Source organism: Nomascus leucogenys, chromosome 10 (genome assembly GCF_006542625.1).
Source record: "Nomascus leucogenys isolate Asia chromosome 10, Asia_NLE_v1, whole genome shotgun sequence".
Lineage (NCBI taxonomy): Eukaryota > Metazoa > Chordata > Mammalia > Primates > Hylobatidae > Nomascus > Nomascus leucogenys.
The window spans coordinates 40,556,691-40,575,268 of NC_044390.1; the positions used below are offsets into that span (position 1 = coordinate 40,556,691).

General features: G+C 42.2%; 1 protein-coding gene across 9 annotated transcripts in view; it reads left to right on the forward strand.

Annotated features, from left to right (window-relative positions):
- Positions 1-18,578, forward strand: part of ZNF566 (zinc finger protein 566) — a 47,002-nt gene that overhangs the window by 6,650 nt on the left and 21,774 nt on the right. For 2 of the 9 annotated variants that reach the window (XM_030820064.1, XM_030820067.1), the window contains exons 2-4: positions 8,230-8,297; positions 11,357-11,483; positions 11,806-11,904. In XM_030820064.1, the coding sequence (XP_030675924.1) occupies positions 8,289-8,297; positions 11,357-11,483; positions 11,806-11,904 (235 nt within the window). In that variant the 5' untranslated portion in view covers positions 8,230-8,288. Of the gene's footprint in view, positions 1-1,826; positions 1,966-7,845; positions 8,298-11,356; positions 11,484-11,805; positions 11,905-18,578 lie in introns of those variants that run through there. The other 7 variants (XM_012500279.2, XM_030820070.1, XM_030820068.1 and 4 more) reach the window with 6 other exon arrangements.

Sequence of the window (18,578 nt, forward strand, 5' to 3'; positions counted from 1 at the left end):
ATTTACCTGTGGACTCATGGATATTTATTTTATTCTATTCTCTATTATTATTATTTATTTATTTTGCTGTTCAAATTTTCCCATATTTGGCCATCAGAAGCTCCTTAAGTTGGCTCTTGTGTCCTTTCAACGTGTGATCATTTTTTAAAGCTTCCCCCCGACCCTGCTTTCTGGGACATAAGATGTTCCAGGCTCATCTTGTATTTTCCCTCTTCCATCTCTGGGCTCAGCAATTTCTCCAAGCAGCGTTAGTTTCTTTTATTGGAGAATGAATTTATGAACCAAGATCTGGGCACTTGGTGTGCTTATTGCTACTGGTATGTCTTTGCTCTGGTTCTGGTCAGTGGAGAGAGTGAGAAAATACACAAATGTCTACACGCACATTTATGTCTATTTATTTGTTTATATGTTAAAAACACACCAGTTTACACTCATATGTTTAATTCTATTCCGGTACCACAGGGTATTTTCTTTTCCCAAGAACTATGAACTATCTGAGATTTTACCCTAGTTGTAAGCTAGTAAGTTAGCTTGTCAGTTTCACAGATACGTTCAGAAGACATTAGACTTCTGAGTCAGAGACAAAGGATGCTTTGTTGCTCATGGCAATCTTCAGAATATCTACATTCTCTCGGCACTGATTCAGTCATACACCCAGGATTATGCAAAATACACAGGTATCTGTGTGTTCCCTGACCTGAGGAAACCTGAATTTTTTGGAATGGACAGTTAGAATGCCTACCCTTTGCTGTAGAAGGAGACCGACTCTGTCTTCCAAGAGTCTTCACTGTATAAACAACTTGGTAAAATAGTGCAGAACAAAAACACTTAGTACCTCTGCTTGCAAGATACGCAGAAACATGCAAGACCCATGGAGAATTGTCTCCCATCAAATTTGGCCATTTCCTTGTTCCTTCATTTTCCAACAGTGAGAAACCTGCTTCTCAGAATCAATAATTAGCTCTATCCTAGAATACATGCAAATTAGTTCAGAGTTGTCAACCTGGACCTGTGTAAAAAACATTTACTAACTACTGTAGAGAATCTCTGTGTAGCTCTTTTTCTTTAAGCTTATAGTATATAGTAAAAAAACATCTTCCAACGTTACTCAATTTAGTTCTTTTCTTTGCCACTCTTTTCAGTGTGGTTTTTTTTTTCTTACATTTTTCTTACATTTAAGGATGTTGCATTTTGGGTTCCCCCACATCCTGGTTGATTGTAGCAGGCTACACTATTTTGAATGTGAAAACATTCCCAGGGGACAGTGGCTTACTCCTGTAATCCCAACACTTTGGGAGACCGAGGCGGGCGGATCACGAGGTCAGGAGATCAAGACCATCCTGGCTAACGTGAAACCCCGTCTCTACTAAAAATACAAAAAATTAGCTGGGCGTGGTGGCGGGCGCCTGTAGTCCCAGCTGCTCGAGAGGCTGAGGCAGGAGAATGCATGAACCTGGGAGGCGGAGCTTGCAGTGAGCCCAGATCATGCCACTGCACTCCAGCCTGGGCGACAGAGCGAGACTCCATCTCAAAATAAATAAATAAATAAAAATTAACTTAGTTCCCACAGACTCCTTGTATATATTCAACTTCATTTGTTTCTGCTTTATCCTTGCTGTGTTTCTTTTGCACAAATGAAGAGTTACCTGTATTCTTTTTACATTAAAGATAGCATTCTTTAGGCACTCTTTTGTACATTGTTTCTTTCTCTTAATGATACATTCTGGATAACCCTCAGGCAGTTAAAGAGATATTCATAATTATTTTCTAATTGTTACATAATACTGCAGCCTGTGGATTTATCATAGTTTATTGAACCACTTTCCTACGTATAGATATTTAGGTCATTTATAATATTTTGTTACTAGAAACAGTGCTGCAATAACCTTGTATATATGTATTTTTCTATTGCTGGAGGAGTATCTTTAGGGTAGATTCCTAGAAGCGGTATTGCTGGGTCAAAAGGTAAGTGCTTTGTGGTTTTGTTAAGTATTGCAAAATTCCCCACTAGAACTGCTGTACCGGTTTTTATTCCTACTTGATATGTATGAGCATGTCTGTTTCCCTTCACAGCCCACCTAACAGAATATGTTGTCATGTTTTTTAGTTTTCACCAGTCTAATAGATGAGAAATAGTACCTCAGTGTTATTTTCTTTTTTTTTTTTTTTTTTTCTGAGACAGAGTCTCGCTCTGTTGCCCGGGCTGGAGTACAGTGGCACGATCTCGGCTCCCTGCAACCTCCGCCTCCTGGGTTCAAGTGATTCTCCTGCCTCAGCCTCCCGAGTAGCTGGGACTACAGGCGCGTGCCACCACGCCCAGCTAATTTTTGTATTTTTAGTAGAGATGGGGTTCCACCATGTTGGCCAGGCTGGTCCCAAATTCCTGACCTCAGGTGATCCACCAGACTCGGCCTCCCGAAGTGCTGGGATTACAGGTATAAGCCACTGCGCCCAGCCCTCATTGTTGTTTTCTTATTTCTCTCATTATGAGTGTGTTTGAGCATTTCAGTCTTTTTAAAGATTGCCTGTTTATGTCTTTCCCCATTTTTGTAGCAGATATTTATTTAGTGCTTTGTCTTTTATGACTAGTGCTTTTTTTTTTTTTTTTTTTGAAACGAAGTCTCACTCTTGTTGCCCAGGCTGGGGTTCAGTGGCGTGATCTCAGCTTACTGCAACCTCTACCTCTTGGGTTCAAGCGATTTTCCTGCCTCAGCCTCCTAAGTAGCTGGGATTATAGGCGTCTGCCACCATGCCCGGCTAATTTTTTTTGTATTTTTAGTAGAGATGGGGTTTCAACATGTTGGCCAGGCTGGTCTCGAACTCCTGACCTCAGGTGATCCGTCCGCCTCGGTGGGCCTTGGCCTCCCAAAGTGCTGGGATTACAGGCATGAGCCACCATGCCTGGCCCCAAAGCTTTTAAACATTCACATTCACACTTAAGTCTGTGATCCCTCTTGAATTAATTCTTATGTATGGGGTAAAAGTTAATTTTTTTTTTCCAGTTGGGTGCCTAGTTGTTCCGGCACTGTTTATTGAAAAGATTGTCCTTGCCCATCTAAATTGCATGGATGCTGGGCAAGGTGGCTCACGCCTGTAATCCCAGCACTTTGGGAGGCTGAGGCAGGCAGATCACCTGAGGTCAGGAATTTGAGACCAGCCTGGCCAACATGGTGAAACCCTGTCTCCACTAAAAATACAAAAATTAGGCCGGGCGCATTGGCTCACGCTTGTAATCCCAGCACTTTGGGAGGCCGAGGCAGGCAGATCACGAGGTCGGGAGATCGAGACCACGGTGAAACCCCATCTCTACTAAAAATACAAAAAATTAGCCGGGCCTGGTGGCGGGCGCCTGTAGTCCCAGCTACTCAGGAGGCTGAGGCAGGAGAATGGCGTGAACCCGGGAGGCGGAGCTTGCAGTGAGCCGAGACTGCGCCACTGCACTCCAGCCTGGGCGACAGAGCGAGACTCCGTCTCAAAAAAAAAAAAAAAAAAAATTAGCTGGGCGTGGTGGCTGCCTCCTGTAATCCCAGCTACTCCAGAGGCTGAGGCAGGAGAATCACTTGAACCTGGGAGGCAGAGGTTACAGTAAACCAAGATCGTGCCACTGCACTCCAGCCTGCGTGACAGAGTAAGACTCTGTCTCAAAAAAAAAAGAAAAAAAATTGCATGGAGTCTTTGTCATAAATCAGGTGACAGTATGTACATGTGGCTATGTGGCTCTCTTTCTGGACTCTATATTCTGTTTGGTTTTATTTTTTGTCTGTACTGCTGTCTTGAAATCTGTAGTTTTAGTCCTCCTACTTTTTTTCTTTTCCAAACTATCTCGGCTATTATAAGCTCTTCTAATTTCCAAATAAATGTTAGAATCAACTTGCTAATTTTTACCTTATTCCCCCCAAAGCCTTGCTGGGGTTTTTTTTTTTTTACAAATATATGTGTTCATTTTGGGGCCTGATGCAGTGGCTCACACCTGTAATCCCAGCACTCTGGGAGTCCAAGGCTGGAGGATTGCTTGAGCCCAGGAGTTTAAGACAAGCCTGGGCAACAGAGTGAGACCCTGTCTCTACAAAAAAATAAAAAACAACTAAAACCAAGCAAACACGGAAACAAACAAAGAAACAAAACCCCAAACATGTAGCTGGACTTGATGGCGTGCTTCTACTCCTCGCTTCTCAGGAGGCTGGGGTGGGAGAATCGCTTGAGCCCCACAGGTTGAGGCTACAGCGAGCTTTGATTGTGCCACGGCACTCCGACCTGGGTGACAAAGCAAGACCCTGATTCAAAAACAAAATCAAAAACTGTGTTCATTTTGGGAGAATTGACATCAATATTCAATCTATAGTACATATGGTATATATCTGCATTTGTTAAGTTCCTTAATTTCTCTTACCAATTTTTTGTCGTTTTTAGTAACTTTTTGATAGCTTTATACCTGGGTATTTGGTGTTTATTATTGAAACTCTGAATAGTATTTACATTTTAAACAATTTTCCAATTACTCGTTACTAGAAATGCAATTGATTTTTGTATATTGTCCCTATATGAGACCATGTTGTTTAATTCACTTGCTAATTTTAAGAATTTATTATTTAGGATTTTCTATGTCTGCAACTTATCATCTGTGAATAATGATAGTTTTCTTTCTTTCCTACCAATCTTTATACCTTTTATTTCTTCATCGTGCCCTATTGTACTGGCCAAGCCCTTTAGTACATTGTTAAAAAGAAATGATGATAATAAACATTATTCTTTTTTTCCTGGATTCAGCGGGACATTTTTCAGTGTTTCAACATTAGGTATAATATTAGCTCTAGGATTTGATATTTTCCTACAAGCTCATACATTAGCCTGTTAGTTTCATGAATGCTGGCAGAAAACATGAGACCCCTGGATCAGAGACAAAGACTTTATTACTCATGGCACAGCAAGCAGCATAGGCATCAGTGTTTATCAGTTCCTCTTTCTCTCAGCTCCCATGGGGACAGCATGAGGGTCTACGTGGATGCTATTCATGCAGTGCATGGGCATAGCCACTGAGGAACACTGAGCCTGGATAATCCATTGCTTTTATAGTCAGCAGAAGCAAGCCTGCTGTTTGTGCTCTTATCTCGACTCTCAAGGTTATCAGCTGCATAAATGACCCTGGGAAATGAGTAGTTAGAATCTTGCATTCTAGGCATACCCAGCAAGACGCCTAAGAATGTGAGAGACCCATGGTGACTGTCTCTCCCAACAGTAGGTATTTCGTAGATGCTACTCATCAAGTTGAGGAAGTTTTCTTTCTCATTTCTTAAGACATTTTTTTTTTTTTTTTTCATTAATGAGGGCTGAATTTAAAAGAGAGGAGCAGATCTCCTGATGTAAAAATTCAGCCTGGGAGGCTACCCTCTGGGGCAAAGACGAGGAGTGTTGAGAATGCAACAAGCATGGTATGAAGCTGTTGAAGTGGGAATGTTTCATGCCATCCTGCTTGGAAGGTACAGCATTTGAAGACATCCCTTTAACCAGAGGAAGGCCAGGAGGAGAGACCAGAAAGGAGGGCTTAAAATGAGGAATATAGAAGGAACTCTGTTTCCAGATCCTTCTGGATTATTTTTGACTCTTTAGTATCTGGCACAATGCTTGGCTATTACATATCATAGGCTATTTGATTGATAAAGTAATACTAAGAGCTTAATATGTAATAGTAATAATAATATCAAAGGGTGCATTTAGGTTTTAAAGAAGAGACACTTGTATTCCTTTGGTATTCATCTGGGGAAATGCAGTGAGTGAGTGCCTATGGGTAGAGGAAGCCATTAGATAATTGATAACATGGTGCTACTTTCTGGGTCGTCAGTTTTACATGGAATAATTGATGAATTGTTTAATGATCAAGAAGCTTGGTGCATGGAGAATAATAGTGCTCTTTATAGTTTGTATAATTTTAAGTTTATTAAGTTCTTGTAGCTAATAAGCAAAACACCAAAATTTTCTTAAACATTTAAACATTGATCACTAATTCAGTTCTTCCCCTTAAACAATGTAGTCTTCCTTTAGTATTTTAGTATAACTTATTCTTTTGGGCACTTTAAACATCTTAAAGTGAAGATGTTTATAAAGAATACACACAAGGCTGGGTGTGGTGACTCACACCTGTAATCCCAGCACTTTGGAAGGCCAAGGTGGGCAGATCACCTGAGGTCAGAAGTTTGAGACCAGCCTGGCCAACATGGTGAAACCCTGTCTCTACTAAAAGTACAAAAATTAGCCGGGCGTGGTGGGAGCCTGTAATCCCAGCTACTCGGGAGGCTGAGGCAGGAGAATAGCTGGAACACAGGAGGCGGAGGTTGCAGTGAGCTAAGATCGTGCCATTGCACTCCAGCCTGGGCGATAGAGCAAGACTCCATTTCAAAAAAAAAAAAAAAAAAAGAATAACACACAATTGGACAGGTGAGGTGGCTCACACCTGTAATCCCAGCACTTTGGGAGGCCAAGGCAGGCAGACCAGGAGTTGGCCAGGAGTTGGCCAGGAGTTGGAGAACAGTCTGGCCAACATGGTGAAACCCCATCTCTACTAAAAATACAAAAGTTAGCCAGGTGTGATGGCACATGCCTGTAATCCCAGCTACTCGGGAGGCTGAGACAGGAGAATTGCATGAACCCAGGAGGTGGAGGAGGCAGTGAGTCGAGATCCCACCATTGCACTCCAGCCTGGGGGACAGAGCAAAAAAAAAAAAAAAAAAAGAATACACACAATTGTTACAAGTTTTATGGCTACACTCACACTTGAAAGCTATTGTAAAACATCAGTGATGTGAATTTAGTCCATTTCTACATTATTTTATACTTTTTAATTCCTTCCTCTTGTTACTGTTACTAATTTTAGTATCTTCCTGAGGTTTCAGTAATATTATTTTTTATTTTCTGGGTTTCAATTATCTTAAGTCAAGACCGATTAACCCCAAAAGTCTTCTCAAACTAAGCAAATGAGTTGTTTTTTGGTTAGCACTTGCAACCTGATTGTACAATCCAAGCACATTGAAAACTGGTTTGACCTGGCTGGGCGCGGTGGCTCACGCCTGTAATCCCAGCACTTTGGGAGACCAAGGCGGGCGGATCACGAGGTCAGGAGATCGAGACCATCCTGGCTAACGTGGTGAAACCCTGTCTCTACTAAAAATACAAAAAATTAGCCGGGCGTGGTGGTGGGCGCCTGTAGTCTCAGCTACTCGGGAGGCTGAGGCAGGAGAATGGCGTGAACCCAGGAGGTGGAGCTTGCAGTGAGTTGAGATTGCGCCACTGTACTCCAGCTTGGGTGACAGAGCAAGACTCCATCTCAAAAAAAAACAAAAAAAGAAAACTGGTTTGACCCAGGTATATCCAAACTTAAAATGTGTATAATCTTTGAGCAATTATACTTTTAGGAATTAATTGTGAAGAATTCATATACAGGTAAAATGATATATGCAAAAGGATATTTATTACAGCATTGTTTGTTACAGTGAAAAACTAGAAAAAGCCTAAATGATGATTGGCCACAGATTGGTTAAATAAGTTATGGCCAGGCGCGGTGGCTTATGCCTGTAATCCTAGCACTTTGGGAGGCGGAGTCGGGCGGATCACAAGGTCAGGAGATCGAGTTCATCCTGGCTAACATGGTGAAACCCCATCACTACTAAAAATACAAAAAATTAGCCAGGCGTAGTGGCACATGCCTGTAGTCCCAGCTACTTGGGAGGCTGAGGCAGAAGAATCGCTTGAACCCAGGACGTGGAGGTTGCAGTGAGCCAAGATTGCACCACTGCCCTCCAGCCTGGGTGACAGAGCGAGACTCTGTCTCAAAAAGAAAAAAAAAATTAAGTTATATCCATTTAATGGACTACAATGTAGCTATTAAAGCAGTTATGTAACACAATATGTACTAATTGGGACCTAATTCCAAGATATATTAAGTAAAAATAGCAATGTGTATAAGTAGTGTGTATAATATGAGTTAAAAAAATCTTTATATGTATGTATGTATGTATATAAACATATATTCTCCAAGCCATATTGAGTTGCCCTAATCCATCCGGCTCCAGTTACAGCCTGGTATCTTTGAAGCTAGGGATGATAGAGAGATTTGCCCATTCTCCTCACCGATACCCCACAAGCATTTCTGAAGCATGAACAGAAGGGAAATGATCATTCTGGGCCAGGAGCTGTGAGGAAAGTGGAGTCTTATGTATCTTCTTTTGCCTCTCCCAGCTCTACCCTTCTCCAAAAGAAGAGCCAAGAGAAGGTCCTTTTCTACAAATATCAGAGCCATGGCTCAGGTGAGATACTGTTTCGTTTTGCTCAGATAGAGTGATTTTTACTTCTAGTACCTGTAAACATTTGCTTTCCTCATGATGATGCTTTTTGATGTTAGAAAGAAAAACAACACCTTTTAAAAAGTTTGGTTATGAGCAATGCCAGAATTTTCCTGTAAAGGAAAGGATCTCTAACAAGCCAATTCATAGAAAAAAAAAAAAAAGAATTGATTACATAATTATTGTTAGAAAATTTACACTCTTTTTTTTTTTTGAGATGGAGTCTTGCTCTGTCTTCTAGGCTAGAGTACAGTGGCGTGATCTTGGCTGACTGCAACCTCTGCCTCCCGGGTTCAAGTGATTCTCCTACTTCAGCCTCCTGAGTAGCTAGGATTACAGGTGCCCACAACCACACCCAGCTAATTTTTGTATTTTTAGTGGAGATGAGGTTTTGCCATGTTGTCTAGGCTGGCCTCGAACTCCTGACCTCAAGTGATCTACCCGCCTCAGCCTCCCAAAGAGCTGGGATTACAGGCATGAGCCACCGCGCCCAGCAAAAAATTTATATTCTTAACTCACAGTTAACTATTAGTCAGCCAAGTGGTTGAATAACAAATTTCTCTGAAGAAGTTTTAATTTAGATTAATGTCCATCAGAAAATCCCCTATCAGTTTCATCAAGAATACTTATTTCTTTCCATAAAGAGATTAATAATTATGTAATGTAAAAATGGTCTGACCCAGATCAGGTTTGGACTAATGTTTTTACACTGGTTTCCAGGGTCCCCTGTCAGAAAAAGGACATGCATTTGCTCCTAAACAACCCCAGTCTCCTCTCAGTTCCCCGCGCTTTTAAACAATGTTTACGTACTCGTTTACAAAGTCCTTCAGCATCTCCTATCCCAGACTTCTAACAAAAATCCTAATAGGACAGAAATGTGTTCCCCACACTAAATTAATATGAATCTAATTTGCTTGGACAGTGATTTGATGGGATGAAAATAAGTAATTAGGAGCACCTTATAGGGAAAAGCCCTTGTTAGCTCCATAGACCTGGGTTTTCCAATAAGAAAATACATGCTGTGGTTTTGTTTGATTTCAGTCCTAGTACATGGCAAGGTCTCCTGGTTAACGAGCCTTTTATGTTTGAGAGTGTGACTGTGGTTGGTACAAAGCTCTCACACCTCACTAAGCATCCATGAAAAATTGATGTCAGTGGCCAAATGTGGTGACTCACACCTGTAATTCCAGCATTTTGGGAGGTTGAAGCTGGTGGTTTGCTTGAACACAGGTGACTAGCCTGGGCAACATGGCAAACCCCGCCTCTACAAAAAATACAAAAATTAGCCAGGCATGTTGGTGCGTGCCTGTAGTCCCAGGTACTCGGGAGGCTGAGGTGGGAGGATCACTTGAGCCCGGGAAGTCAGGCTGCAGTGAGATGTGATCATGCCACTGCACTTCGTCCTGGGTGACAGAGGAAGATCCTGTTTAAAAAACAAAAGCAATGATGTCAGTAATACCAATGGCGAAACCGGATCATCCTTCACCAGTTTTCTGTAGCTTAGTTATAAGGGGAATTTACAGCTGGGCAGTAGGTTGTTACTGGGCCAATGTTGGAGAAGTCTTTAAAGATCACCTCTAGCCTGAATTTCTAAAGGCAAAAGGATAGATGTCATTTATAGCCTTATAATAGAATATTATTCAGTGAGAAACATATGAATAGCATTTGTTGTAACAAGGAACATTTCTTATTATATAATAGTCTGACATAGGAAGGGATCAGAGTCTTAAATTATATGCAAATTTAATTTTCTAAGATACAAAATTTTTAAAAGTAATTTTACACATGTCTACAAGGGAAGTAGTTCAATTCTGGTTTTGTCCCATTACCAGACCCACTCCAAGAGGCCACTGCCCTCAACTCTTGAAAACTGGTTTACTACCATTTTTTGATAAACCCACTTTAGTCATCTCTTGACTGATTGCAAAGTTAAAGGGAACATTGTATTCCCATACTGCACTTTTGTTTTTCCTGACTGTTACCGTATCACCATTTTTGGTTAAATCAATAGTATACGCCTTATTATGGCTGCAAGTATTATTCTCTGCCAAGTGAGCTCATGGCTTTGTTCTATACAACCCTTCATTTTCCTGGGGTTAATTGCTTTCCCTGCCATTTGCCTAGTCATTTGTGTGTTTATATCCAGAATCTCCAGCATCACTGCCACAGGATAGTCAATATGTTTTCCCACTGGTCAGACACATCAGTTCCTTTTGATGTAGAGACTTGATTCCCCATTTCCTGTTTCCTTGTTCCCATCTGATCTGGTTTACTCTCTCAGTCACAGCTTTCCTGAAACTTTACCTACTTCCTGAATCCTATGTTGTCTTCTTTTTTTGTTTACTCCTTCGTTTTTGTGGAGCATATCGTCTAGAAGTTTCCGAAGAAACTCTTCTTGAGTCCTTGGATGTCTACAAATGTCTTTTCTCAACACTCAAAACAGAATGATAGTTTGTTTATGAAAGTCTAGGTCAGAGTTTATTTTTTCCATCAGAATGTTGAAGAATTGTTCTTATTGTTTCTTGCTTTTAGAGGTGTTCTTGAGAATTCCATTGCCCCTCTAATTTTTGATGCCTTTTATATGACCTGCTCTTCTCTCGGGAGGCTTTTAATGTCTTTATCCCTTATTCTGAAATTTGACTCTCAGCTATTTGGGAAAAGAGAGGGGGAAAGATCACATGTATCATTGATTTATTATATGACAGGTATAGTGCGAGGCATTGCATATACAATTTCATTTAATTGGGAAAGGCCTCTTAGCTGAATTGTTGTACCTTCCCAACCTTGTTTGGATAATGGAGGTATCCTAGCATACTCAGGCAGTTTCATTTAGAGGAAACAGAATGACCTGGAAACCCAGTGATTCAGTTGTGCTTATTTGTTTACAGTCCTCCACTGCTTCCCAGACATTCATATACTCACTGTATTTTACTTCCTCTACCTTAATCTTTTTCTTCTCTCTTTCCTTCACAAAAATACTTTTTAAAAAATTAATCAAGTCATATACGTGGTTATTGTTCCAGGAGTCAGTGATGTTCAGTGATGTGTCCGTAGACTTCTCTCAGGAGGAGTGGGAATGCCTGAATGATGATCAGAGAGATTTATACAGAGATGTGATGTTGGAGAATTACAGCAACCTGGTTTCAATGGGTAAGGACATCTGTCCATAGTAATTTAGATTCTGCCCTTGGAAGGCCTACTTCCTCCAATGTGAAATGCTCACCTGGCTTTCAAAAACCAGTCGAATTTTGACATCCTGTTCCACAGGAATGTTCTAAATATGGTAGAGTTAGAAAAAGGAAGCTGCATTGAGTTTTTGGGGATGTTTTACATCTTCCATTATGTTTCATAAGTCCGTTGTACATCTCTTTGACTCTTCTCATAATGCCATGTCTTTCTTTATAATGAAGGGACTGGATTTGAATTCTAGGATATTCTCATGATAAATTTGTTTTGTTACTTCTTTTGTAAGCAGGGCATTCTATTTCTAAACCAAATGTGATCTCCTACTTGGAGCAAGGGAAGGAGCCCTGGTTGGTTGACAGAGAGCTAACAAGAGGCCAGTGGCCAGGTAAGTGAGGCACAGCAGGTAATGCGTGATTTGGCCAGTAGAGAGACTGCATCTTTTAGATGCTATCTGGGAACCTCTCCTCAAAGGCTTTTGGCCTATTATGCAAATATAAGACCTTTTCTACATGAGCTTTCAAATGATCCTACCTTTCCCCTTTACCTAACACACTTTGCCTGCTTTTCTCCTCTTATCCTTCTCTCTCCGTTCTAACCAGCTGGTGCCCTCCTCCACCCTTTCTAGTGATATTTCTTTCTATCCATATTTTGGATCAATTTCCTTCCTAGCTTTTCATCCTCCTTTGTATTTAGTCTAATAAAAGCATCATTGTCTCCAGAAATAGATTTTTTCCTACACTGCTAAAGACTTATTTTCTTTTACTAAGTTTTTTGGGATAGGGGTTTATGCCCTCATTGATTCATTCATATTTTTTACCAACATTTACTGATTTTCTAACATGTATAAGGCACTTAGCTAGATGCTGCAGTGTTTAAAAAAGGAATAAGCAATTTCAGAACTTACTGCCTAGTAGAAGTACTAGAACGTGTCTACAAATAACACCACCATAAGCGAAGTTAAAATAGGGAGCTTAGCAGAAAGCGAGGGCTAACAAGGTAGAAGAGGGGTTGATCCACATAGAAGTCATAGGGGGAGATTTTGGTGTGAGCGTCATTGACTTTATATAGTGGGTTGGAAATAAAGGGCCTGTGTCTCCATGGAGAAGGTAAGAGCTGGCAAAGAGAGATTTGGTATGAAGGAGGAGGAACAGAATAGCACATTCATTCATTATGTTTCTGGAGTGCCTATGGTATGCCCAGCACTATTCTCAACACTGAGGTTACAGTAATGAATAGAACATGCGTGATTGGGTGCGGTGGCTCACACCTGTAATCCCAGCACTTTGGGAGGCTGAAGCAGGAGGATTGCCTGAGGTCAGGAGTTCGAGACCAGCCTGGCCAACATGTTGAAACCCCATCTCTACTAAAAAATACAAAAATCAGCTGGGTGTGGTGGCATGCGCCTGTAATCCCAGCTACTCAGGAGGCTGAGGCAGGAGAATCACTTGAACCCGGGAGGTGGAGGTTGCAGTGAGCCAAGATTATGCCACTGCACTCTAGCCTGAGCGACAGAGAGAGACTGTATTAAAAAAAAGAAAAAAAAAAGAACATGCATAATCTCTGTTCCCAGAACCTACCCCACAGTGTAGGGAGAGATATGAAAATAGATGAATATGTAACATACCAGGTAATAGTAAATACTAAAAAGAAATAAGAAGTAGAGGAAGGGAATAAAGGATGATATTTTGTGTGAAGAGGCAAGAGAAATTTACCATATCTTACCAAATGATATGGTAATGTTTGGGCAGAGACCTGAAGAAGCACCACAGTAAGTTATTGTATATAGGTACTGGGTGGAAGACCACTCCAGATGGAGGAACGCAGACCTTCAAGGGCCTGAGGCAGCTGTGCCTTGGCTGTGTTTGAGGAGCAGCCCCAGAGGCCAGTGACTGGAGGAGTGAAAGCAGAGGGTTACGTGGGTGGGAGATGAGATCAAAGAGGCAGGAGTGGGAAAGAGTGGGTCAGTTTATGTACTGTCAGCCATACAGGCCATGGGAAGTCTTTTCATTCTAAGACAAGAAGTCATCAGAAGGCTGTGCACCTAGAAATGGCTTGATGCAACTCATTATTTTTTTTGTTTGTTTTTTTTTTGAGACAGAGTCTCGCTCTGTCGCCCAAGCTGGAGTGCAGTGGCATGATCTCGGCTCACTGCAACCTCCGCTTCAAGCGATTCTCCTGCCTCAGGTTCAATCCAGGTTCAAGCGATTCTCCTGCCTCAGCCTCCCGAGTAGCTGGGATTACAGGCGCACGCCACCATGCCCGGCTAATTTTTTTGTATTTTTTTTTTAGTAGATACGGGGTTTCACCGTGTTAGCCAGGATGATCTCAATCTCCTGACCTTGTGATCCACCTGCCTCGGCCTCCCAAAGTCTGGGATTACAGGTGTGAGCCACCACGCCGGGCCATGTTTTTGTTTTTGTTTGAGATGGAGTCTTGCTCTGTCACCCAGGCTGGAGTGCAGTGGCATGATCTTGGCTCACTGCAAGCTCCACCTCCTGGGTTCAAGAGATTCTCATGCCTCATCCTCCCGAGTAGCTGGGATTACAGGCACCCGCCACCATGCCCAGCTAATTTTTGTATTTTAGTAGAGACAGTGTTTCACCATGTTGGCCAGGCTGGTCTCGAAATCCTGACCTCAGGTGATCCTCTTACCTTGGCCTCCCAACGTGCTGGGATTACAGGTGTGAGCCACTGCGCCTGTCCTTGATGCAACATATATTTTAAAAAGATTTCCCTAGCTGCTTTGTAGATGGCAAGATTGGAAGCAGAGTGGCTGTTTAGCAGGTTTTTGTAGTAGTCTGGTTGAGATACAGTGATGGCTCAGAGACCATTGAAATGTTATCGGTGGCAGTGGAAGGAAGTGGTGGGTTTGAAATCTTTTCAAGGAAGAGTTAGCAGGATTCAGTCTTGGAGTATAAGCGGAAATAAAAAGGATTCGTGCTTTTTAGGGAGAGCCTATGGAAGAATGGGCTTTGTAATTACTGAAATGGGTAAAGAGTAGATTTGGGGCTTGCAAAATCAAGGGTGAGTTTGCTTATGTTAAGCTTCAGGTGCTTACTGGATGCAGCATAGATGCCATGCAGGCAGATGAGTATAGAAGTCTGGAACTGGGAGGTCAGATCAGCATTGGAGGAAAATTTGGAGAGCCTTCAATATAGAGATATAGAGTCTTGTGACTGGATGAAATCCCCTAGGGAATAAATATAGCAAGGACAGAAACTTGAAGCACTCTGATACCTAGAGGTTTACAGCAGGAGAAGATATGGCAAGGAAATGTAGGTTGAACAACAGCAGGATAGAAGGTGAACTCAGCAACTCAGGAAGAAAAGTACCAGAAAGATCTGGCCATGAAGATTAGATAGGTATGTAATAGTTTCTACATGCATTTTCTCATATAATTCTGTTTTTTTTCTTTTAGTGCAGTTCAAGTACTTATACTTACATAGTTAAGCTGCTTTCTAATCAATGCTTGTTTGTAAAAGCACCATTCTTTATGCATATATGCATTCTTTATGTAAAAGCACAACTTTATGCATATAGATTTTTCTGTATTTGCTTAGGATGGATTCTCAGAGACAAGATATTTCTGGGCCGGACGCGGTGGCTCACGCCTGTAATCCCAGCACTTTGGGAGGCCGAGGTGGGCGGATCACGAGGTCAGGAGATCGAGACCATCCTGGCTAACACGGTGAAACCCCGTCTCTACTAAAAAATACAAAAAATTAACCAGGCGTGGTGGCGGGTGCCTGTAGTCCCAGCTACTCGGAGGCTGAGGCAGGAGAATGGCGTGAACCCAGGAGGCGGAGCTTGCAGTGAGCCGAGATCGTTCCACTGCACTCCAGCCTGGGTGGCAGAGCAAGACTCCGTCTCAAAAAAAAAAAAAAGATATTTCTGAAGCTTTCAGACACTCACAGTGTTTGGTAGTATTTATTTCATTGTACTCTTTAAGAATGGTTAATTTTTATTTTAAATAAATGTTTTCACTCATTTATTTTACAAGTCATAGAATGTTGCTTTTCATTGTGAAAATTTTCAAAAATACATGCCACTCATCTACCCCTATTGTCGCACAAATATTTTCTTTATTTTCTTTGTTTTCAAGATGGAGTTTCGCTCTTGTCACCCAGGCTGGAGTGCAATGGCGTGATCTCGGCTCACTACAGCCTCCGCCTCCCGGGTTCAAGCGATTCTTGTACCTCAGCCTCTCGAGTAGGTGGGATTACAGGCACCTGCTACCATGCCCGGCAAATTTTTTTGTATTTTTCATAGAGATGGGGTTTCACCAGGTTGGCCAGGCTGGTCTCAGACTCCTGACCTCAGGTGATCCACTTGCCTTGGCCTCTCAAATTCTGGGATTGCAGGCGTAAGCCACCGTGCCCCACTGCAAATAATTTCAAGTAAATCCAGGACCTCATGTCATTTCAGCCTTGTATAATCTCATTATGTAATTCTAAAAAATATGGATATTTTCTCCCTTATATAACCTTAATGCAAAGTTATATAAATTTTACAGTGATTTCTTGGTATACTGGACTGCTTTATTGTCATTATATTGAGTACTTATGAGAGTGGACATTTTCACCATAGCATGATAATTAACTTGTTCATTTCTATATTTCATACTTTTAATCTATTACTGTGTTTATTCTTTCAGTTTTTATGGACTTTGCAAAATAATAACATTTACCTGTCTATTGGTTTCCAGATGGTGCTTTTACGTTTTTTTTTGAAACAGGGTCCCACTCTTGCCCAGGCTGAAGGGCAGTGGCACTATCACGGCCCACTGCAGTCTTGACCACCTCCTGGGCTCATGTGATCCCCCCACCTTAGCCTCCTGGGTAGATGGGACTACAGGTGCATGCCACCACACCTGGTTAATTTTTTGTATTTTTTTGTAGAGACAGGGTTTTGCCATGTTACCCAGGCTGGTCTGGAACTCCTGGGCTCAAGTGATCCCACCGCTCAGGCTCCAAAAGTGCTGGGATTACAGGCATGAGCCACTGCTCCCAAACTAGCTGCCTAATTTTTTAGTTTTTTTGAGACAGAGTCTAGCCCTGTCGCCCAGGCTGGAGTGAAATGGCGTGAACTGGGTTCACTGCAACTTCCGCCTACAAGATTCAAGCGATTCTCATGCCTTAGCCTCCCGAATTGCGAGAATTACAGGCATGCAGCACCACACCCAGCTAATTTTTGTATTTTTAGTAGAGACAGCGTTTTGCCATGTTGGCCAGGCTGGTCTCTAACTCCTGGCCTCAAGTGATCCTCCCACCTCAACCTCCCACAGTGTTGGGATTACAGGAGTGAGCCACTTCGCCCAGCCGAGCTATCTAATTTTAACTTTTCTTCAACACTTGTATTTGTTTACAATTTCACCAGCAGTAGATGAATGTTCCCATTGTTGCACATGCTTCCTAATGTACGGTACTGTCAAACTTTAATTTTTTTTTTTTTTGAGACAGTTTCGCTCTTGTTGCCCAGGCTGGAGTGCAATGACACGATCTCGGCTCACCGCAACCTCTGCCTCCCGGGTTCAAGTGATTCTTCTGCCTCAGCCTCCGAAGGAGCTGGGATTACAGGCATGCGCCACCATGCCTGGCTAATTTTGCATTTTTAGTAGAGATGGGGTTTCTCCCTGTTGGTCAGGCTGCTCTCAAACTCCTGACCTCAGGTGATCCGCCTGTCTCGGCCTCCCAAAGTGCTGGGATTTTAATAGGCATGAGCCACCACACCCAGCTCAAACTTTGATTTTTATCAATTAGTCAGTGTATAATAATAATTTGGTGTGCTTTTAATTTGCATTTCCTTCTTTTTTTCTTTTTTTTTTTTTTTTTTTTGAGATGGAGTCTGTCTCTGTCATCCAGGCTGGAGTGCAGTGGCACAATCTCAGCTCACTGCAACCTCTGCCTCCCAGGTTCAAGCAATTCTCCCACCTCAGCCTCCCAAGTAGCTGGAATTACAAGCATGTGCCACCAAGCCCGGCTAATTTTTATATTTTTCGTAGAGATGGGGTTTCACCGTGTTGGCCAGACTGGTCTTCAACTCCTGACCTCAAATGATCCACTCGCCTCCCAAAGTGCTGGGATTACAATCTTGAGCCACCGTGCCCCGCCACATTTTTCTTTCCTGATGAGTTTTAGCACACATTTTCAAGTCATTGGTTTTTTGAAATTCTTTTTTTTTTTTTTTTTTGAGACAGAGTCTCACATTGTTGCCCAGGCTGGAGTGCAGCGGTGCAATCTTGGCTCACTTCAACCTCCGCCTCTCGGGTTCAAGCGATTCTTCTGCCTCAGCCTCCTGCGTAGCTGGGATTACAGGCTCCCACCACTATTCCCAGCTAATTTTTTATATTTTTAGTAGAGATGGGGTTTCACTGTGTTGGCCAGGATGGTCTCAAACTCCTGACCTCATGATCCGCCTGTCTCGGCCTCCCAAAGTGTTGGGATTACAGGCATGAGCCACCACGCCCAGCTGAAATTCTTTAGTGAATTGCCTGCTCTAATCTTTTGCCTGTTTTTCTGTTGAATTGTCTGTATTTTTCTTTCTTTTTTTTTTTTTGATGGAGTCTCGCTCTGTCGCCCAGGCTGGAGTGCAGTGGCGCCATCTCGGCTCGCTGCAAGTTCCACCTCCCGGGTTTATGCCATTCTGCCTCAGCCTCCCGAGTAGCTGGGACTGCAGGCGCCTGCCGCCTCGCCCAGCTAATTTTTTTTGTATTTTTAGTAGAGACGGGGTTTCACCGTGTTTGCCAGGATGGTCTTGATTTCCTGACCTTGTGATCCACCTGCCTCGGCCTCCCAAAGTGCTGGGATTATAGGTGTGAGTCACCGCGCCCGGCCGAATTGTCTTGTATTATTCTTAATAATGTGTAAGGGTTCTTTATATGTTCTGCTTATGGGACTTTGCATGTTCTGCGAACTACAAATATCTTTTTCTAGTCTGAATTGAATTTAGCTTTCTTTATGGTTTTCCTTTCTGTGAGCAGAAGTTCTTAATGATTACTGTAGTCAAATGTATCCATCTTTTCTTTTATGCTTCACACTTGTAGGGACTTGATTAAGAAAT